Below are 23,482 nucleotides of genomic sequence, written 5' to 3' on the forward strand. Positions count from 1 at the left end.
GATTCAGAAAGTCATATTTATAGAGCCCCAACCTGCCACATCTTGATATTGTAAGATTTATTGAGGAATATTTGACTTATTCTCTAATTCTTGGTTCCTCCTCCACTGAAACCTGGAAGTGCCTCTTTATCTTTTATCCTCTTTATTTTGCCTATTATAAGACTAGACAAAGTTTTGGGACAAAAAAACTTGTAGGATAAGTTGCATTTAAGTGTTTAAAGACCACTTTGCATTATTATATAATGTAATAAAACCATTACCTACAAGCTTTTAGGGTAACTTTACACGTACCGGATCCGCAGCGGATTTCACGCTGCAATTTGCGGATACAGGTATAGTGAAGTGGGGTCCCGTACCCTCAGCGGAATTTTCATTCTGCTGCAGATATGGGACCCGGCCCCTTTAACCCCCGGCTGCCTGCTGCCCCGGCCCGGAGCATAGATTACCTGCTCAGCACCGCAGCTGTGTGAAGCTCCCCTCGGTCCTCATCAGTCAATCAGAGCACGGGACCCCATAGAACCTTACTATACCCGGATCTGCAGTGGATTTCGCTGCAAATCGCAGCTTGAAATCCGCTGCGGATCCAGTATGTGTGAAGCTACCCTTAAACATTATTTTAGACAGTTCAGGATGTTGTAAAATATTAAAAGATGTAATATTCCGTTCACCAATCCACCACCGTTTACATTCTCATGACTCCTAGGTTCTCCACTGTTCTCTTGTTTCTGGTAGGCCATTACATAAAGATCCTCTGTAGTCAATTATTGGGATCAGCAGTGACCTGTTATAGTCAGTGATTGGCTGCAGCACTCAAATGCCTGTTATAGGGGTATAAAGCTGGAGGGTACTGGAGAGTGGACCAAAAACACGTCTGAAAAGACCTTAACCATACCCATACCAGGATAAGGTAAGATAAGAAAAGTGCTGTTTGTGTCCCTAAAGAAGCAGGTAAATGGTGGACTCCTCAGAGGACTTGTATAGGCTTGATGAGAGCTAGAGAAGGGACAAAAGTAAAAGTATTATTTGCCCTTGAAGATTAACTAGGGTGGTGGAACCCTATTAGTTGATTAGGCTTTTGTTATTTTCATTACTGTGATCACAGAACAGCTGAATAAAGTCATTTTTATTTTGGATTGCCATTAGCTTTTGTGCTTTTTATATACTGTAGATCTTAGCGGCACAAACACCTCTTCAGAGTCCAGGAAGCTTCTACCTTTTATATCAAATTACCCCCAAGCGTCACACCACATTGAGGGAAACTAGAAAGTAAAAGAACAGCAGGGGACAGTGGAAGCATCAGAAAAGGAGCGACAGGGGGTCAGTAAGGTTAGTTTTAAGCCTTTCATTACTTTATAAGATTCGGAGCTGTTTTGAGAAAAAAAAAAAAATATAAGGGGCCGGAAAAGTCCTTAAAGCCACTTAAAAGGCTGCACTTTAGAAGACATGTCATCCATCCAGACATAGATTTATAGATACAGTATGTTAAAAATAACAAAAACTTACAGCAAGCTCCAACATCTTCATCACTCCCATCCAGGCAGTCATCTTCACCATCACATTTCCAGCCTTCTTGGATACAGTGCTGGTTTCTGCATTGGAATTCTTCCAGATTACACAACTTTGGTAAATTTTCATCACTATTAACTAAATTTTAAAAACAAAAATTATTATTATTATTATTATTTTTTTTTTTTTTTTTTTGGGGGGGGGGTCATCTAGATGTGTTATGTGAATGAAATGTTTGTTTATCTGCATAAATAAGAAGCTTGCATATATCATTGGGCTTTTTAGTCCCCCAAAAATATATATATCATAAATAAAAAGGCCTGTTCCATATAAGTGAAATGTAAATGGGGGCTTATAAAACTCTGTCCTTTAAATCACCTGATCCCTATGGGACAAGCTTCTGTAAACCTTTAGGATCAGTCTCCCAGTTGCCAATTGGGGGACATGCAAAAATAAACAGTGTCTATTCAGATAAACAATCATATAATACAGTCATGGTATGGTAGGGTCACTTTTTTGGCAGCTTTCAAAGGCGTAATCTATTGTTATTTTTATGTGACTTCTGGTGCTTTAAAAGTAAAGCTGCAGCCATACTCCTCTGCCCTGATCCTCTGCCACTGTTGTTCCAATAGTGACCATTCTCTGCTGCCCTTTGCTTTATTGTTCCTGCAGGAAATATCTGCTCAGCCAGTCAATGACTAAGCAGACACCTTTTGAGGGGTAAACATGTCAGAGGAAGTAGAAAGCAGTGAAGGGCGTAGGGACTGGTTTCTGTTAGAACAGTAGTTGTGGGGGATTTGGGGTAGGAGAGTGTGCTTAATTTTTTTTTTTTTTTTTTTCAAGCACCATGGTTCACTTAAAAAAATATAAATAAATAATGTGTTTTAATACTCCTTTAAAATAAATGTTGTCCAAATGTGGAGCTTAATTTAAGGGGGGCAGCTCCTTTCCGACTTAGTATCTTGATGTTAGAACGTAGCATTGTGTCGATACTGTTTTTTGTTTGTTTGTTTGTTTGTTTTCCCTAAGAAATGCAAAAATAAATTGACAACTTGGTGCTACCACCCACTTTGGGGAGTGAGGATTGCCCTAAGTCAAACACTCTAATTAGTGCTAAAAGTGTAAGGACAAACCTAATTGAAACGGCACTGCCCAGTTGCCAATTTTTTCATACGTTTCCATGATGAATAACAGGGTGATGGCTATGAGAAAAGATGCCCCAACATAGTTTTTAATAGAAGACAACCAGTATAGGAAAGAACAGGAAAACCGCTAAGTCTTCTTTAAGAAAGAATCTTAAAAAGGACTGTGAGCACAAAGGACGTCTCAGCCTATAGCTGGTAAAGTGGAAAATACAATTCTGCACAATGACAAGAAATGTAATTTCAAGAAACTCAAGTTCTGTTACTTTATGGAATATTTCACATTTTTATGCATGAATTATTTTTTTTTCCTCCATAAGACAGCTTGTATATTGTATTATAAGTTTGTTGGTGATTCCTTTAGGCACATTACTATGTGAAAGTTTTGCATGCTTGTGAGTGAGTTTGTGCCGTCTTACTAGGTAGATGTTAAGAAGAAAACAAAGGAGTCTTTGATGAAGCCTTACACACACAAGTTGAATTGTTTTCATCCAAATGCTGGTTATCAGCACAACCGCAAACTCTCCCTCCAGGAACGGCCAGGCAAAGTGTACCACAGCCCCCATTGTTTATCCGGCAAGCGTTGTCACCTGCAGTCATAAAACATACACCTTAGCGTCCGATAATGTGAAGCGAGGCATTGACATAACATTCAGTGCAGACATGAAAAATCCTCCGTCCGCCTGCTCAAACACTGCAGGCTGGTCTGATGAGAAAATAAAACAATAAATAACAAAAAGTAAAAAAAAAAATTCTCAGCAACAGCTTCATCTGTTCTGGGAAAACCTTATTATGAGCCTAATCTTTCAGCATACATCTCAATAGCAGTAATTAATAGAAACTATTATGCACCTTATCCAGGCTTGGAAAAACATGTCTGCTCGGTTTCGGTGCACTTTTGCCTCTCAGTTACATTAAAGTGAATGAAGTATCAGTATTAATAATCCTGGATAACCCTTTTAAATTTTAGGAATTACTATAGAAAATTTGGACATGTAGAGGTTCACCTTGCAACCTACACAATTCCAGGTTTCTTACAGTTCAAAGCCAAGAACCCCCTTTAAATTAAAGTACCCCATTTTGAATGGATATTAACTTTATGGCATGTTAATTGAATATGTCATCACTTTATATTTGGTAGACGTCTGACCTCTAGGACTCTGAAAGAGCAAGAGTGACACAGTGATGGCTTAGCGCTACATCCCCTACACTGGGTTGTGACACACAGCAGTGTTTCGACCATTGGCTGGACAAGGAACTGCAGCATGGGCCCATTAAAAAAAAAAAAAAAAATTGCAGTAAACATTTTTCAGGTCCGTTGGGTCCAAGATTTGAGAACCCTCAATGATGATAAATTAACCTAGTGTTATGCCACCCCTTATAGATGTAAATGACTGTAGAGGACAGCACATGTACCCCCTTGTGAGCATATACAGTGTAGGGCTGGTTGGGAATGGGGTCTTGGGATGCAGGGGCCTCAAACTAGCAACCTTATCTTGACTAGGGTATGAAAACAAATGGCTAGAACAGAAAATGTATCTTTGCTTTGGGTGAGGAAAAGAGTAGTGACAGGTGTATCCCTCCATATTACCTTTCTTCATGGCTCTGTATATTCCAAAATGTGTGCCATGAGACACAAGAGATGTATATGCTACACATGGTTGTAATGTGCATTGCAGCCTTCCTGGGATTTTGATAACATAGTGTAGTGAATTACTGGGATAAATAGAAAAAAGTTTCCAATGAGTCCAACAAATAAGAAAAAGAAAAAATCTTCCGCTTTTATTTTCTGTGCTAAAACCACCATTGTGACAGTATACACAGACAAACTCGGGGATTAACGCCAACGTGTTTATGGTGCGGCTCCAATACCCTCACACATGGGTAAGGGTGTTGGAGCCGCATTAGAAAAGTGTTGGCGTTAATACTCAGAGTGTCTGTGTATACTCTCACAATGGTGGTTTTATAAGCAGAAAATAAAAGTGGAAGCTTATTCTTTCTTATTTGCTGGATTCATTGGAAACTTTTTTCCTTTTATCCCATGATTTCTGGACTGAATTGGAGAGCAAATTAAGACACATGCGGTTAGCTATTATTGTGTGTATTGAATTTGTATCATGAGAAAATGGAGTCCTCAAAGGGGTATTCCAACTGAAAACTAACTAGTCCCCTATCTTTTCATACTGGTCCTCACAGGATAGGGGACAAGTAAAAGATTGCAGGGGGTCTGACCTCAGTAATCCCCCCCCCCCCATCTCCATATCGGCCCCTGGCTCCTTATTTTTTAATAGAGCCTTGAGTACGGCATGTGACCGGCAGCTTTATTCATTCCTATGGAGCTGCTGGAAAGAGCTGAATGCTGTACTTAGCTCTCTCCAGCAGCTCTATAGAAAATGAATAGAGCCACTGGTCGCTTGCTGTACTCGCGGCTCTATTCAAAATAAAGGAGCTGTAGGCCGATATAGAGATCGCTGGGGGTATGGAAGTTGTACCCCCACCATCTCTTACTTGTCCCCTATCCTGTTGACTGGGGACAAGTTAGTTCTAAGTTCCAATACCCCTTAAACTGAATTTAAAGAAAGGTAAGGATGGACACATTTGTATTACTCTGGCTTCATAAACAGATTGAAAAGTCACTTTGGTTAAAAAAAGGATTATGCTGAATTATTACTTTACAGGATATAGAGGTAGCAATTGTGTCCAGGTCCCTGAATAGAGCGCAAAAGCTCTAGTTTCTATATAATATTACAGAATATGTTGGTGCTATATAAATATAAGAAAGTAAATTAAGTTTTCTTAATTTTAATTTTAAGTGTTTCCTATATAATTCCAAACTCTTTTTAACATACTTTTTTCCCCACCCATGACAGCCAAGCTTCTAAGATGAAAACAAACACATGGACAACCTACAAGAAACATTAAGCAGGACGTGTCATTGCCAAGAAAATTGGATAAAATATAGATGCAATAACAGGCATGTACTTAGGATTCGGCCCCCGAGGACAATTTACAGACAATAATAAAATTGAATATTAGCAATTTAAAACATACTGCCGGCCATTAATATTTAATTTATGTGGGAAAATTACCAAATGAGGCCTTGTGCCTCGGCCTGGGAACAATGAGGTTTATCATTCTGAAGCCTAAATGTAATTTTGGATTTTACAAAAAGTTTACATGAAGAAATCGGGAAGAGAAAGACTTTACCAGTATAGGACTTGGAGCTGATTTCGAGCATACTGCAAATCAATACGTTCAAATTAGCAATTACATTTTTAGCCAGGTCGTCTTGGTCAGAGTATTAAAATACATGGCTATAAGCCTATAGTCCATGGTTGGCGCTTACAAGAGATAAGTGAACTTGTTGAAAGTTTGTGGTTGTGCGAACCTGCATGAATCACGCTGCCTGGAGAAAATGGATGCAGCCCGAGTACTGCCTGTAAAACATGGATACAGCCTATGGCTGGGTTCACACAGTGTATGACACCCGGACGGGGTGTCCGGTGTCAGTCAAGTTGATCCCTGCTGGTACTGCAGTACTGGCCTGATAAACCTAATTTATGTTAAAATTCCCCATTGCACACAATGGTGATCACTGTGTGCACTGTCAGGATTGTGCGGCTGCTATTAAATGAATAGTGGCCGCACAAAACTGACTTGTCAGTTATCGTTGTAGCCGCTTGCAATCCCAGCCGGAGTGTATACTATGTGTATACACTCCGGCCGGAATTCCATTGTCTGCAGCACAATGTAAATTATCGATTAATCATTGCCGTTGTTGCAAATTAAAACAACGGCTGTGATTAATTGATAATTTACATTGTATGAACTTAGCCTATGGCTATATATTTATGTTTTCCAGGCAGTCTTTGGGCTGCTTCCTATGTTTGTATCCTTGTTTTCCAGGCAATCCTCAGGCTGCTCTTTATGGCTGCATCCATGCTTTTCAAGCAGTCCACGGGCTAGTTCCACTTTTTCAAGGCAGTGGGATTCAAATGACAATCTTTCAGGCTTGTGCAAACCTGAACTTTTGGCAAACTCACTCATCTTTAGCGCTCACCAAAAATGTATTCATGCATTGTGACACTAACCTTGGCCAACCAGGGTGCTGATCCCTTTAGGAGGATGAGGAAAGTAAAGTCAAGTTGGGTTACTCAGTCTTCCTACAGAGGGAGGAAGAAATAAGCTGGGGCCAAACATGTCCTGAGAAGTGCCCCAGAGCTAATGCCCAGTCAGGATACTGGAGGCTATAGCAGCACCATAGAGAGATTAAAGTACCAGAGCAGTGCCATAGGGAGTGCTAAATATCAGAGCAGCTCCAGTGTGAGCCCTAAAAGCCAGAGTGATACCGATAGCTCAGACGTAGCCACTAACACCAATAGATCAACATTCTTCAATGGGGTATCTGAAGTAGAAGCTAGAAAAAGCTTCCAGAGTCCAAAGCACATGAACTGGAAGTGATTCTTCTATAGAAACCAACACTTAGTTTAAGAGACGTTTTTTTTTTCCCTTTTGAAGAGACTGTTTGTTCACCGTCTGATCATCAACAAGTTGTTGCTAATTGCGAATTGTTAATTTTCATTGCGAGAATTAAACACAAATTCCTACCTGGTCATTGTTGCCTACTGCCCGGCTAAGGAAGGCCTAGCTACAAGTTTAATCCTGTGTCATAATAGTATATTGCAAGTCCTCATTGGACTCCTAATTTCTCCATACAGTTAGATCAGAGGCTATTAGAGGGTTAACACAAGATGTAACTCAACATTAACTTTCAAGAACCTTAAAAAAAGATAGCATGTAGATCATACATTACTATGTACAAATGCTGTTCAACAGGGAGCAGATAATATGAATAATTTGCCTTTCTATGGCCTTTACTTGCTATATATATTGTATTTTCCTGCCAGCACGATGAAATGTACCATTCTACTTAGCATATGTATTGCATATTTAAGTCCCTTCAATTGAGCATTTGTATTATCCATATAGAACATTATTAGTCAATTTGTAAGTAATAATAGTCATCTGCAAAGAAAAGAGAAAAAAAAAATCCATCCATGTTACCATGTTCTAATTGTCAAGACAAGTGCTTTATATCAGTAGAATGGATGGATAATCTCTGTAACTGATCCTCAGCCTTTTATAAGCTGCTACAGTTTGCTGTGTGGCCTGTGTATTGCACCTTTCAGGTATTTTTCATGTGTGTTTTTTCTTTTTTTTTTCCCCATTACAAGTTTGACAATACCTGTTGTGTTGTCAGGTCTGTAGGGGAACAGTGAGCCCTACAGATCCTAACCCACTGTCCCTGCCTACTTGGACATACTGCTCTAGGCTACAAGACCCATAACAAAACCCATAACATTTATAGTTTTCCACTGATATTTGAATATGGCTTATTTTTGTGGGATAAGTTATCCGTTTAATGGGCATCCTGTGAACGGATTGTGAAGGGGAAGTGGGTGATTATTACTGGCTTCCCCTTTGTAGACACTGCAGTCACTACCGACTTAAAGGGAATTAACCAGTTGCAGTTTAGGTTGTCTTGGCCACTGGCAGTTCCTGTTAGGTGTAGTTAGCAGCAGATACCCCCTGTGTATGGAGTGGATTCTATTCATCAGCCAGTTCTTTACTTATCTTTCCAATAGAGGTGAACAAATTGGCCGTCTAAATGAAGCAAAGTGCTTTGTTTGATCGGCAAGTGACTTATCAGCCACCTGCCTTTCAACTCTGTTCCGCTCCCTGCTGCTCTACAAGGAAAAGCTGGATCCAGTCCTGGGAAACTGGGAGGAATTTATCGATCAAAGCACTTCCCTTCATTTAGACGGACAATTCACTCATCTCTACTTCCCAACATCCAACAAGTGTCCAACTGGGATGTGGGAAACCAATCAGTGAAATCAATTCTGGGTGGAGTATGAAGCCACAAGCTGATAGGGTAAGAACCAGACATCTGGTATCACTGTGAGTTCAGGAGGGTGGCCCAGGGAGGGAGAGGATGGGCCCACCGCCACATTGACACAGGATAGAAATGGCAAATGGGCTTGACATCTTGTCATCTTGCCACTTGTAGAGCCAGTTGACAGCTAGTGTCAGGGTGGCGTAAGTATATGCTATATGACATGAGACAAAAGATATAGAAGGAAACAGAAAGAAGTTGTCACCTGTAATTTCTCATGTATTGATTCTGTATTGTCATTGAAGACTTTTTATTTTATTTTTTTTTACCCCTGGAGGTGGCCAAGCTTACTTCAGCCCTGATATCTGGTGCATAGCCGTGCTATGCCAGAGTCCGGTTCACTGACAGAAGCCTTCATATTACATCTCATCACGCTAACACTGATTTAAAAGTACATTTTCCATAAAGCCAAAACCGTCGTCCCAAACACGCGGATTTAATCACAAAGGAGGTTTACTGCACCATAAGCTTTTATAATATTTTCTGACAACATAGGATTATTATTATTTTAATCTTCCACTGGCAAGACAATGAATGACTTTGGCTGCTTTGAAGTCACACGGCACACACAGTATCCGGCGCTACGCCGTCTTTTCATGGTCGCAGCGTATAAACATCCAGCATATTTTGTAAACAATGTAGCGCCATAATTACAAAAGACAACTATACGAGACGTTGTGGCCAACTGCAGAATTATCGTTGTGGTGTCAGATGTTTCATTGCAGCCTCCATATTGTAAATAGCACCCGGCCTCGCTGCGGCTGATACTATGTGAATGAGTAATCTATAGCAAAATAATGGAGCACAAACGGCAGCTGCAAAGCCAGTATTAGAGTCAGCGGTGGAGCTCAACGAGAACAACACTTTCCAGTAAGCAGATGGCTATATGTGCTAATATCTGAGCCTAAGGGGGGGAAGAAGACGACTTGCTTAATTTACACCATGTATTTAACTGTGCTGCCAAAATAGCATGTACTGCTTGTACAAAGTTTGGTAGTATTTCAGAACCTGACTCCATGATGATAATCGAAAAAAAGAAGAAAAAAAAATCTTAATAAAGCAAAAAATCCTCTATTATGCTTCAGTGAACTAGAATGTAATACCTTTATTATTTATGGGACAAAATAGCGACTCTATGACAATGTGCCTGGCTCGAGTTTTGTTAACTGTTGTATTTTCTCTTATTGGGGTGAAATATGGTTCTGTTTAAAGAGATATTCAGTGTAATAGATCCCCCCCCCCCCACACACACACACGGACACACACATACAGTATACATACACAAACACCTGGGGGTATTATTAAATTAAAACACATGCCGTTTCAGAAGCAGAAAGGAACAAAGAACAGTCAGGGACTGGAAGGAAGCTGTGGGAACTAGGAATGGTGAGTATCGCTTGTTTATTTATATCTGCAAACATTAAATCTGCTGCAGATCCTTAACATGTGAATGGGCCTTTAAAGATATTCTCTGGAATTTTATTCCAAGACCATACATATTAGATCAATGGGGACTGACAAAAGGAACCCCCACATATAAGAATATGTGTAAAAATAAGTCCCCCCAAGTGATTAACCCTCCTACCAAGACCATTTTCTCCTTTTTGTACTCTAGTCTTTGATGTTCCAAATTTCCTTAATTTAAGAATTAAAGAGGCTGCTGTGTTCTTAGAAACTCTTGTTGCAGCAGAAAGCAGAGCACTACAGGCAGTTCTTTCCTCCTCATGACTTTTTTTTTGCTCTGATTGTCAGCCGTGATATCATATATAGACTGGGTGGGACCTAAATCAATGAAATATTGATACTTGAAGGTTAAGGCACCAATATTAAACTCTGGAATACCTCTTTAAAGGATTTTAGCTTCTGTCACTGTGCATGTAAGAATTATGGTGCCCAGCAAATGTTACCTAAGCAGCAAGGTATACAACATTTGTGACATAGTCGAATTGCTTGGCATTTGAATACCGGTGGCTGGAGAAGTTTTATGCAGCCCTAGGGGGTCCTGGAAAACATGGATATAGCCTATGGTCTATGGCTGTATCCATGTTTTCCAGGACTCCCTAGGGCTGCATCCAATTTTTTTAGCCACCAGTATTGAAATGCTGAACATTTTAACTTAAACATGCTCAAGTTGTGCTAAACTCTAATCTGAACCGGTTAACTCATATCTATTTTTTTTTTCTTTTTAATTTTATGCTGTTTGTAGTCTGCAATTCCCTACAACCCACAGAAGTGAAGTTCAACCCATCCTGGATGGGAGCTCTCCTACCAGCCTAATGAATATATTGTCCTAATATTCTGGTGATAAATCCCCTGACTGTACCTATATACGATACATTATAACAAAGTTGTTTTGAGTTACAACAGCCAAAAAGAAAATTGAAGTAGGATCAAAGTTAAAAACAAACAATTTTCCCCCACTGTAAATAGAACAAAAACTTGAGTGATACTGCCCCTTGTGGCTGAACTTGATGAAACAAAGGAATATCCTGAAGCCATGTTAGTCTATAATGTTAACCAGAACTGTGTCAAAGCATGTTTTCACTCTGTCCTAACTTTAGCTCTATTCCTTTTCATTTTACAAGGCTCTTTCGCCCTAGAGTGCTGTAGTCTATTTCTCGCTGCAGCGCTCGGCTCTCTGCATTGAAATGGAAGCACGCTTGTTTTCTGGAGAATTAAAAACAATTGATCGCTTAACTACAGCTTTGAAACATTTTGTGTGTCATTATTTTCTGTGTAGCTTCGAGCCTCCAGGGGGAGCGGGAATGAAACATTGTGATTGCCACCATATCATAAAGTTGCCATGACTCGGAGTTGGCCTTGGCGGCTGATATTTCTTGCAGCCGTTTCTTATTTATTTGCAATGTAATCATATACTTAATTGTGCACGTTCCAGCTGCTGTACAATTTACTAGTTAAGGAATTAGATAAAATGGATCCATAATCAATGTCTCTTTATTGCAGTGCGGATCCCGGGGCGACTGGGGCTCATCTTACCTACAACAAATGCTTAAATTAAAATTCCACCTTTAACACAATCTAACGGCTCAAATCTAAATAAAAATTTCAATGATTGTGCTAATAGTTTACGGTATTTGTATTGATTGACATTTGTGCAACTATCATCTAAACTCCCACAATGCACTGCTTTCTAGTAACACAGGGATAAGGCTAAGCTTTCTGTACCCAGGGCAAGAATACGTAAAGCACCTCAAAGAACTTGCTCTGCAGTGCCACCTACTGGAGGTAGGTGCCTTTACCCTTTAACCCTTTAACCCTTTAAGGACCGGCTAACTTTCGTTTTTGCGTTTTCATTTTTTCCTCCTTGTGCTTAAAAGGCCATAGCACTTGCATTTTTACACCTACAGACCCACAAGAGCCCTTTTTTTTGTGTCACTAATTGTACTTCGCAATGAAAGGCTGAATTTTTCCATAAAATATGCTGCGAAACCAGAAAAAAATTATATACGCAGTGAAATTGAAAAAAAAAAACGCAATTATTTTTCTTTGGGGGGGCTTCATTTTTACGCCGTGTGTCCTATGGAAAAACTTACTTGTTATGTATGTTCCTAAAGTCGTTACGATTAAAACGATATATAACATGTATAACTTATATTGTATCTGATGGCCTGTAAAAAAATATATACCATTGTTAACAAATATATGTTCCTTAAAATCGCTCCATTCCCAGGCTTATACCGCTTTTATCCTTTGGCCTATAGGGGGGAAAGTGAGGTGTCATTTTTTGCGCCATGATGTTTACTTTCTATCGGTACCTTGATTGCGCATATGCGACTTTTTGATCACTTTTTATTAAAATTTTTCTGGATTTTATGCGACCGAAAATGTGCAATTTTGCACTTTGGGATTTTTTTGCGCTTACGCCATTTACCCCGCGAGATCAGTAATGTGATTAATTAATAGTTCGGGCGATTACGCACGCGGCGATACCAAACATGTTTGTTTTTTTATTTATTTTTTTTTATTTGTAAAATGGGAAAAGGGGGGTGATTCAGACTTTTATTAGGGGAGGGGATTTTTTGTTAATAAAAACACTTTTTTTTACTTTCACTTACAGTAATATGAGGCGCCCTGGGGGACTTCTATATACACAGAACTGATCTCCCATTGAGATCAATCCTGTGTATATAATAGAGCAATGATCCATCAGATCATGGCTCTATTATAATGGTCTGCTGCAGACCATCTAAATAGATTGCCGAGCCGTCATGCGTCGTAAAGAGGTTAAGAGTCTTAAAGGGAAACTATGAGCAGGTTAGATTAATCTAGTTGAATAAACAGACCAGAGCACCATTGGAGCACTGTTCTGTCCCCATCACGCTGAGCCAGCTTGCTCTTTCTAAACATAATCAATGGAGCAGATGGGCCAGATTGGCACAATGGGGGCAGGGCAGTGCTTCTAATGGTGCTCTGGCCCATGGATTCAACTACTAACTGCACAGGAACGGCGCTGAGGAGGAAGGTAGGAGACATATCTTCCTCATTGGCATCTCCTGTCCAACAGGAACATATCAGCAGGTTAAATTAGTTTCCTTTTAAAATATGACTGGGGATAATGGGTCAAACGAAAATCTCCTCCAAAAAGGGGCAATTACCTATTTGTAAACAGCTATTTTGGGGTTCTTGCCCCTCATCAGTATAGAACCGGGTACGGACTGGCTAGAGAGAGGCTTTCAACATGGGATCCTCAATTTGGTGCAATTTGGTACCAGCCGTGAATACAGTAGTTCAATTGGAAGAAAAAATAGCTACTTTCCTTCTGCCAAAATGTAACAGATCCATTTAAAAAAAGAACCAGGTGTGTGTGTGTGTGTGTGTGTATGTGTATGTGTGACACAGGGGCGGATTAACTTTACTGTTGGCCCCGGGCTGTTCACCAAGTCTGAGCCCCTCTCAACCCACTGTAACTATGGCAGAACTAGTCTAGTGTTCATAATACAGGATATATAATGTCATAATGCCCTGATTTGTGCTAAATTGCAAAAAAACAGTGATTTTATGCCAATCATGGTAGAACTGTAGCAGAACACATAACACCACTAAAAGTATGTCTTTGTCGGTGGCCAATGGGCCCCCCAGGAGCTCAGGACCCCGGGCTACCGCCCGAAACGGAATAAACACCAATAAACACATCCGGTACCAGTCTAAAAGAATGAGATTAGAATTCACATATATGTACAAACAACTTTATTGAGAATCATCGCAAACAAGAAAAAAAAGGGAGGGAAAAGAGAATAAAAACCAAGACCTGGGAGGTGGGAGACCATAAAAGAGGACAGGTATATGTTACAAATAAAGTGCAAGTGCAGATATTAGGTACAGGTAACATAGCGCATTACAGCCAGGTTGTAAACAGTAACATAAAGTGCAAGTACTAAAATATATTCTGAACCGTAGGCTGCATAAGCTAAGTCTTCAGCACGGTTAACTTTGTTTGTGTGCATTTGCCAACATTGTGCTGAAGACTTAGCTTATGCAGCCTATGGTTCAGAATATATTTTAGTACTTGCACTTTATGTTACTGTTTACAACCTGGCTGTAATGCGCTATGTTACCTGTACCTAATATCTGCACTTGCACTTTATTTGTAACATATACCTGTCCTCTTTTATGGTCTCCCACCTCCCAGGTCTTGGTTTTTATTCTCTTTTCCCTCCCTTTTTTTTCTTGTTTGCGATGATTCTCAATAAAGTTGTTTGTACTTATATGTGGATTCTCATCTCATTCTTTTATACTGGTACCGGATGTGTTTATAGGTGTTTATTTCTATGAGTAGTGGCCATTCGGAGATCCTCTTTTTTGGTCATTGTTTACATTACAATCCAGAATTTTTAGGTGTATTCTACCGCCCGAAACGGACCTACTATATTATAATCCGCTACTGGTGTGTGACACCAGATCCTTCAGATTTTAAGGCAGATAAATTGCCACAGGTGCATGGCAGCATCTTAGGGTCCTTTTAGACGGACAGATTTATCTGACAGATTATTGAAGCCAAAGCCACAGAACAGGTCATAACGGAAAGACTGAGATTTCTCCTCTTTTCAAATCCATTCCTGGCTTTGGCTTCAGTAATCTGACCTATATTTCTGTCTGACCCGTATTTCTCACTTAAGTATATAGGCATACTCAGCTGAAATAAGTGTGTATGGGAATAGGAATGGGGTGAATTTATCATTGCCTGTGCTACTTTTCTAGCTTACAAAAGTTTTTTTGTGCATACCTTATTTGCACAAAAATTTGATTTTCTGTATTTTTACTCTATGGTTGATACTTTAAAAAAAAGTGTTCATGACCTGGGACACAATAGGACAAAGAGGTCAATGACCCAACATACAGTATTTACAATTTAAGGCCGGGAATTAACATCTTGGCTTACCATACCTTAAGAAGTGCCAATTAGTGGCTGTATGAGCATTCGGTATCTAAAGCTCCTGTGATTAGGTGTCTAAAGGGCCTGTGATAAGGTATCTAAAGGGCCTGTGATTAGGTATCTAAAGCTCCTGTGATTAGGTGCCAACCCCTGTTTTATTAGGCATCTAAACCTTCGCTCATGATTAGGTGCAGAAACATCCTGTTATGTATCTAAACCTCCTGTGACTAGGTATCTAAACCCTCTGTTATAAGTTACCTGAACCCCTCCTATACAGGCCAATTATTAGGGATAAGCTCTCTTATGGTGCATTTACACAGACAGATTTTTGAAGCCAAGGCCAGGAACAGACTATAACAGACAACAGGTCATAAAGGAAAGACTGAGATTTCTCCTCTCTTTAAATCCATTCCTGGCTTTGGCTTCCAAAATCTGTCAAATAATCTGTCTGTGTAAATGCACCATAAGAGAGCTTATCCCTAATAATTGACCTGTATAGGAGGGGCTCAGGTAACTTATAACAGAGGGTTTAGATACCTAATCACAGGAGTTTTAGATACCTTATCACAGGAGCTTTAGATACCTTATCACAGGAGCTTTAGATACCTTATCACAGGAGATTTAGATACCTTATCACAGGACCTTTAGATACCTTATCACAGGACCTTTAGATACCTTATCACAGGAGCTTTAGATACCTAATCACAGGCTCTTTAGATATTTAATCACAGGCCCTTTAGATACCTAATCACAGGGGGTTTCGGCAACTATTCACTGGAGCTTTAGATACCTAATCACAGAGGGTTCGGGAACCTAATCATGAGGGGAGGTTTAGATACCTAATAACAGGGGGTTCAGGCACCTAATTACAGGGGCTTTTGATACTTAAACATAGTGGGTTCAGGCACAGAGGGGTCAGACAATTATAGGGGGATTTAGATACCTAATTACAGGGGGTTTAGATACCTAATCACAGTAGGGTTCAGGCACCTATAGCACTACAATGCCTCCATGATGCATATATATTTCTATTGCGTCTGTTCTCTCCATGTAATCTTGACCTTAGTTTGGTCAAGTTGCTGCAGTATATTCCGTGAATTCTCAGTACATTCACCTCTGCGTGTCACAAGTCTCTTTTGTCTTTCTTAATCTTTCTAAAAATGTCTGTTTTTTTTCCTTAAACTCAGGAAATTCACGAAAAAGGAATTAAACTGAAGTTGTGAAGAACCTACAGGAAGATAATTTAAAACCTCAGATAATACATTTCCCCAAATGACATTGTAATTGGACTTGCCTGCACTTATTTCACATATTATAGTTCTTTTTCTCGTTCGGGTAAAGAAAATTGTTGCAGTAACAAGGTATAAAATAAAGTTGTATCATCTATTATGTATTGCATTCAATTTTTCCATGGTTATGGATTTTACCTTGCTGTTTCCTTGGGTCGTAAATCTGGAGTCCAAAGAGTGGCGGCCTCTCTTGTCGGAGCAGAGTGATATTATTGGTTTTTAGATTAAGCTGAAATATGTAGCCGTTCATATAGTCCGTCCAGAAGACATACTGACCATGATGAGACAGTCCGAAAGGATGATTTAACTCTTTCCCACTACCGACTACCTGAGAAAATAAAACATCAAGTGATAGATAATAAAAAGCATATACATTGACTGGGGGTTCCATTAGATGAAGACTAGATATGAGCGAACCTCGAGCATGCGCGAGTCGATCCGAACCCGAACTTTCGGCATTTGATTAGCGGTGGCTGCTGAAGTTGGATAAAGCCCTAAGGCTATGTGGAAATCATGGATGTAGTTATTGGCTGTATCCATGTTTTCCAACAACCTTAGAGCTTTATTCAAATTCAGCAGTCCCCGCTAAACAAATACCGAACGATCAGGTTCGGATGGACTCAAACCCTAACCCGGTTCGCTCATCTCTAAGGAAGACGTTTTATGGTTTAATGTATCTCCGAGTTGGAACCTCTGTCTGGTGTAGGGAGTCTTACAGGCAATGTTCCATTGACTCCATGGAATTACGTATTGAGCAGCAACAAATGCAAGGTGTACCAGAAAAAGTATCCAGCTATTGATCGATGTAGCCTGGCAGCCAAGGAGGGTGGGTGCATATGCATGAACAATGGCAACTTTACTGTGCTAGTTGTGGGGGTGCTAGAGGTTGTTGAATGACCATGTGTACCATGCATGAAGTCTAAATGTTCCTCTATGGAAACTATTCCAAGGACTTCAAAAAAGAGGAGGAAAGTGCAAAACTGGCACAAATGTTTCAAATGTGGCCGAGAAACTGGAGCCCAGCAACACATGGCTTTTCTCAAAACTGATATCACCCGAGAAGGGGAAGAGATTTCAGACAGACAATGAGACGATGAAAATATGACAAGGCAGCTAATGGACTTTTCGGGTAAAGAAACCTGCTAGGCTGGGTGCAGATCAGTAAGTATACAGAGTAAGGCTATGTTCACACAACGTGAACACCCGGCCGTTACGTGACATCAAACTTTTGAACGGTAGTGTAAGTACCAGCCGGATGATCTTTTTGGCCGCGGAGCTCTGATGCGGGCGTATCAGCGCGCGCCCGCATCAGAGCTTCCCATAGCCCACAGTGAAGCAAGCGGCCGGAGCCGCTTGCTTCACTGTGTGAACTGACAGGTCTTTCTGTGGCCGGAATTCATTGAATTCCGGCCGCAGAAAACTGACATGTCAGTTTTTTCTGGCGCCGCATGGCATACCAGCTGGAGCGTGTTCGATGTGTGTATGCTCCGGCCGGGATCCCATTGAAAATAAGGCTATGTTCCACCGCTTAAAACTATGGCCGTAGTTTTACGTAGTGTGAACATAGCCTCAGAGTGCATCACCAATTACTCTACTTTCAGCCACAGACAGGAGAGTAGCTAGGATTCATGGGGCCCCATAGCAAAAAACTGTACGGGACCCCATCCCCCACCCATGCACAACAGAAAGCACTGCATATATATAGGCTCGGTGATGTGGCCAAAAAATAAAATCTCTTGTAGCCAAATGCAGTAACAAGAGTGACTGGCAGTGCAGAGAGCCAATGGCTGCTTGCTCTGTCAGTCAACTGTATTTAACTACAAGGGCCGATTAGGAGCCATTATGGTTAAATACATAGGTGCAGGAGCAGACTGCCTTCTGCCTAACCCTTTATGTACTGAAGTGTGTAAAGTGACACAAACCCCACTTACTTGCTGCAGCACAAAATAGGGTTAGGTCCCTTACACACAGCAGTAAATAAGGGGTTAACTAGAAGGACACAGGATGGCTCTTATCTTCCCTGTGCATCCCCCCCCCGCGCCCCCTCCCACATGGGCCCCATTGCAGCTTCCTACCCTGCCTCTATGGTAACTACACCACTGGCCACAGATACCTTTTGAGCCACATGCACATCATGTACACATCCATGTTAGTTTCGTGCTCCACAAAACCACTGATTCGTATTGCATGGATTGCCCACAGAGTTTCCTCTGTGCTTGTGAGAATGAGGCTTAAAGTCTCCACTGAACAAATTCATGCTCTGTGGAATCCATGGTCATGTTCACTGGCTTATAGATAAGAATGGGTCTGATACTCTCTGCAATTGTAGACAGTATGCAGAAATGCAGGGGCCTTACTCTCCTGTCCTTTAGGCTATTTATTACAGAAAACAAAGATGCATAGAAAACGCTGTTTACATTTAGGAGCAGGGACTCCGGTCTATGACAAAAGTCCCTGCACGTCTATGCAGTTTCAGTGTCAAAGCACTGCCTTGTTCCCAGATTATTGTTTTTCTTTATAGACATATACTGTATGAATAAATCGACAACTGGGTTTTAGTTTAGTTGAGGGTGTACCCCTACAGAGTCTAACAATTGTCTAGTCAGTTCTGCCAGTAACAGACTGTGTAGAGACACGACCCTTTGGGGAAATAAATTAACACCCAGTTGGCAATTATTTCGATCTCTACAAAGAAATAACAGAGCAACAGCTCAACACAGCATCCTATAAACAATCTCGATCAGGAGAACTAGCGGATCCTCTATAACCAAGGTCCTATTAAACAGTGTATACTTATTGAAGGAGTTAAAAAAGTATCAGTAAAAAAAGATTAGCACCAATACAATACATTTAAATAACTCTTAATTTCATCTAATTTACCTTTCTGTTGGTCCCATTGAGGAATATCTGCTCTATGTGGTCATAATACGCATCGCACCAATACAATAAATTGTTCTCATAATCCAAAGATAATCCATTGGGCCACAGCATCTTGGAGGTAACAAAAATCTGCCTATTAAATCCATTCATCCACGATTTCTCTATACGTCCCACGCTGTCATCAACCACGTCTTCCTCCCAGTCCGTCCAGTACATCCAGCTGCAAGAGGGAAAGACATTGTTACTTTACAATGGGCACTGTTAACATCAATTCAGTCTCCTGTAGTTTGCATTGACATCCTTATTCTGGATACACAAACATATTTCATAGGAATCCGATTGAACTATTGTGTAAGAAAAACTTTATTGTTATAAAATTTTTATAAACATTTTATTGAGAATGAGATCTAGAATTAGAGGAAGGGGGTAGACTGTAAGTATAAACTGTACAACTACCCAGTGGCCAATAGGTTAGGAGCCCGTTGTCACCTTCAATGCAGCCAGTAACTTTACACTCTCTATAAGGGATTGACCTAATGCATTTCATAGCTCACAATAACTGGTGAATTGCCAGAGAGACAGACGGGGGGAGCTCTATAATGAGCCATTGGAGAGCAATGTCAACAACAATGCTGTATTTAAGTGTTTATCCACAACTCTATGCCTACAGGCAAAAGATATGCAAATAGCTTCTTGCTTCTTTCCTTAGATTTTCCATCTAAGAAGAGAAATGTGGAAGGAAGTTAAAGTGAATTTATATATGTCAATTTCCTGATATGAGCTATTTCCTCACATCCAGGTAGTCTGAATCATAAGAGGTAATGCCTGGCAAAAAACAACAACAGATTGTCAAAAAGTGGACTAGAACACAATAGAGTTGGAAAAGGAGAGCAGAATATAGGAATCTGTCTTGTCAGAGACAACCATATGACTACTTTTAAAGGGGGACTCTGGTACTCCCCCCCCCCCCCCCCCAGTGTCAGAAAGTTATATAGATTTGTATATTACTTCTATTTAAAAACTTCCAGTCTTCCAGTTCTTATCAGCTTCTGTACGTCCTGCAGGAGGAGGTGTGTTCTTTCCAGCCTGACACAGTGCTCTCTGCTGCCACCTCTGTCTATGTCAGGAACTGTCCAGAGCAGCAGCAAATCCCTATTGAAAACCTCTCCTGCTCTGGACAGTTCCTGGCGTGGACAGAGGTGGCAGCAGAGAGCACTGTGTCAGCATGGAAAGAATACACCACTTCCTGCAGGTCAAACAGCAGCTCATAAGTACTGGAAGAAATTAGATTTTAAAATAGAAATAATCTGTACACCAGTTGATTTGAATTTTTTTCTGGCCAGAGTACCCTTTTAAGGTGGCTTTTTGAGATTTAAAATATAGGCATTACTGTTTTTTGAGTAACAGCTCCACTGTAGTGTATGGTTTGTGTTGGTTATTGCAGATCTAATCTGTTTATTTAAATAACACTGGCTTACAATTCCAGAACTAATACAAACAGAAGGTATCAGGAATATAAGGAAACTTTAATGCAATAGATCTCAAAAGCACAAAACAAAATGAAAGCAAATACAGGATAATATACTTTTTACAGATTTTTTTCATTAACTGATACAAACTGCAGCTAACTATACATACTGCTATGTTAAGTTAAGGCTATGTTCACACTGCGTATATGTCCGGCCGCATATTTTCGCGGCCGGACATATATACGCGGTAAACTCCGTCCGGGGATTTACGCTACTTGCGGCCGGCTACGTACGGACCGCAAACTTACGCCCGTAGTCTACTTACGCTTCCCGAGCGCCCTACGTAGCGATCTGACATCGGTCTTTTACTTGGAAATCTTCGCCTAGCCCCGGACACCCCACAGAACCTTTTGGATCAGCACAAAAATCTTGCAAAATGAAGAAATCACCACTAAGTACGGGACCGCATGTTAAGCTACGGGCGTAAGTTACGGCATTTTCGTCCTCAAACAATGGTCTGGTTCATTTTTTATGGCGCCGTGTACGATCCGGGCGTAAGTTCTTACGTAGTGTGAACTGTGCAGCCGTACATTGTATACTTTCCATTGTACGCAAACTACGCAAGTCTCCGGACGCTTATTCACGGAACGCGCTATGTCCGGAGACTTACGTAGTGTGAACATAGCCTAAAGGTGTATATGATTTTAACAAGCTAACCCTTTTAAGTGTTCAAGGGGTAGTCACACCTCAAGTACTTATCCCCTATGTACACAAAATGGGGGCTACATGTCCTCGCAGGGCAAAGGTCATATGTATAAGGATCTTTATGAGACCCCCCTCCCCCATAGATCCTTCACCTATTCTATCACTATTCAGCATTTTATAATTTTTCTATAGACTAATTTTTGCAACTTTTTGAGCAACAGAAAAGCTGCAAATTCACGGTGGAGTTTACTGAGTAAATTAAAGTTCCCCTGTCTGCTACCATCTGCCAGCCTTGTATTCATGCTCATGACTCCTTTACTTTCACTGTACAGAGAAGCCGTCCTCTCTTTTCCCCTCCGGTGTAGCGTCTCGATAATTGCTGGAGATGCTGCTTTCATATCTCAGCTCGCTTCCCATTCTCTGCTTGTTCTCGGCTTAAACCAACAGAAGCCCCCCCTCCTCCCCCTCCTATCCCTCCTCCCAAAACGCCAGAGGCGTAATTGAATGTTTGGGCCCCACAGAAAAAAAAACTGTAAAGCAACCCTTCCCATCTTCTGTAAGAAATCTGCTCGGTCCGGTCATTACCCAGCGGGGAGGAGCACTAAATGTTCTCCTAGTAATCTGGTGCATATTTATAAGCCGTTCTGCCCATGTTATGTCTAGAATTGCTAAGAACAAGAAATGAAGCTTGTTTATACTGACGACCATTGAGTATATAAGAAGGAGGTGGGATGACGGGAGAACAGCAGAAGAGATGGGGGTTAAAGATCATCATCATCTCTATGATGGAAGTGCTGATCTTGTTGTCCTAGAGCAGTATGAGAATGAAACATTACACAGTCATTGACACATGTAAATCATTGATTATTCACTACCCAAGGAGGAGATTAAAGGCAGTATTCTCGAACTTTGGTGCATGGGAGTTAAGGGGTGGACAATTCAATAGTCATCATCCTGCATGACCAGTCATTTGGGAGAAGGGGGTGGAGTACCATAAGGTTTTGTTCACATGATGCAATTTTATATGTTTTTTCTGCCTTTTTCAAAATTGGTGCAAACAATTGTGCCGATTTCTGGCAATTATGCAAATACCTACAAAAACTGGACTTCCTCTAGTGGCAGGCTTACACCTGTTCACCTGTATTTATAGACTATTTTTTTAACGGAAATACGGATGCCAAACAGGTTACTATCCGTAAAAAATAGCAGATTCCATTGATTTCTGAGAGGATCTGTAAAAAATATAAAATCTGGGTCCGCACTCGGTCCGCGCTTTTTTTCCCCAGCATTGGTTTGCATCCTTGTAATCTGATGATAGTGTGAATAGCCCAACAGACATCAATGTGCACTAACTACAATACGGAGATACAGATCCGTAGATTACGGGACGTGTGAATAAGGTCTAAGGATGCCTTTATGCAGAGAGATTTATCTGACAGATTTTAGAAGCCAAAGCCAGGAACAGACTACAAACAGGAAACAGGTCATAATGGAAAGACTAAGATATCCCTGGCTTTGGCTTCAAAAATCTGTCAGATGAATCTCTCTGTGTAAAGGCACCATAGGCACACGTGTTTTAGTGAATTCTAGGCTGATCACCTGAGGTTATCTATAGCCATCACCTCCAGACCTTTGTGCTCAGTTATTGGTGTGTTTCAGTTAGCGATGAGCGAACTGGGTTCGGGTTCGAATCGATCCGAACCCGAACGTTCGGCATTTGCTGGGGCTGCTGAACTTGGATGAGGCTCTAAGGTTGTCTGGAAAACATGGATACAGCCAATGACTATATGCATGATTTCCACATAGCCTTAGGGATTTATCCAACTTCAGCAGCCACCGCTAATCAAATGCCGAAAGTTCGGGGTTCGGATTGACTCAAGCATGCTCGAGGTTCGCTCATCTCTATTAGCGACCCATTTCTGCGCTCCTTGGCTATCCTCTACTTCCTCGCTTGGTAGCGACCTTCTAGCTGTTTAGATTTTGTTACATTATTCGTTCTCTACTTAGCTCCAGTTTGAACAATGTCTTCATAGTGCCTTTTGGAGTTCGACCACAGTAAAAGAATATCTGGTCTCAGGCTCCAGTACTCCTTCATGACTTCAGTTGTTGGTCAATGGGGACCTTCTTTGAGGGTAGTGACC

General features: G+C 40.8%; 1 protein-coding gene across 1 annotated transcript in view; it reads right to left on the reverse strand.

Annotated features, from left to right (window-relative positions):
• LRP1B (LDL receptor related protein 1B) overlaps positions 1–23,482 on the reverse strand; it is a 631,601-nt gene that overhangs the window by 468,626 nt on the left and 139,493 nt on the right. Inside the window, exons 11-14 of the mRNA XM_069982660.1 lie at positions 19,168–19,387; positions 16,426–16,615; positions 3,116–3,238; positions 1,504–1,644 (exon numbers count right to left, since the gene is read on the reverse strand). Of these exons, the coding sequence (XP_069838761.1) occupies positions 1,504–1,644; positions 3,116–3,238; positions 16,426–16,615; positions 19,168–19,387 (674 nt within the window). The remainder of the gene's footprint in view (positions 1–1,503; positions 1,645–3,115; positions 3,239–16,425; positions 16,616–19,167; positions 19,388–23,482) is intronic.

The sequence above is a fragment of the Dendropsophus ebraccatus genome, chromosome 9 (genome assembly GCF_027789765.1).
Source record: "Dendropsophus ebraccatus isolate aDenEbr1 chromosome 9, aDenEbr1.pat, whole genome shotgun sequence".
NCBI classification, from domain to species: Eukaryota; Metazoa; Chordata; class Amphibia; order Anura; family Hylidae; genus Dendropsophus; species Dendropsophus ebraccatus.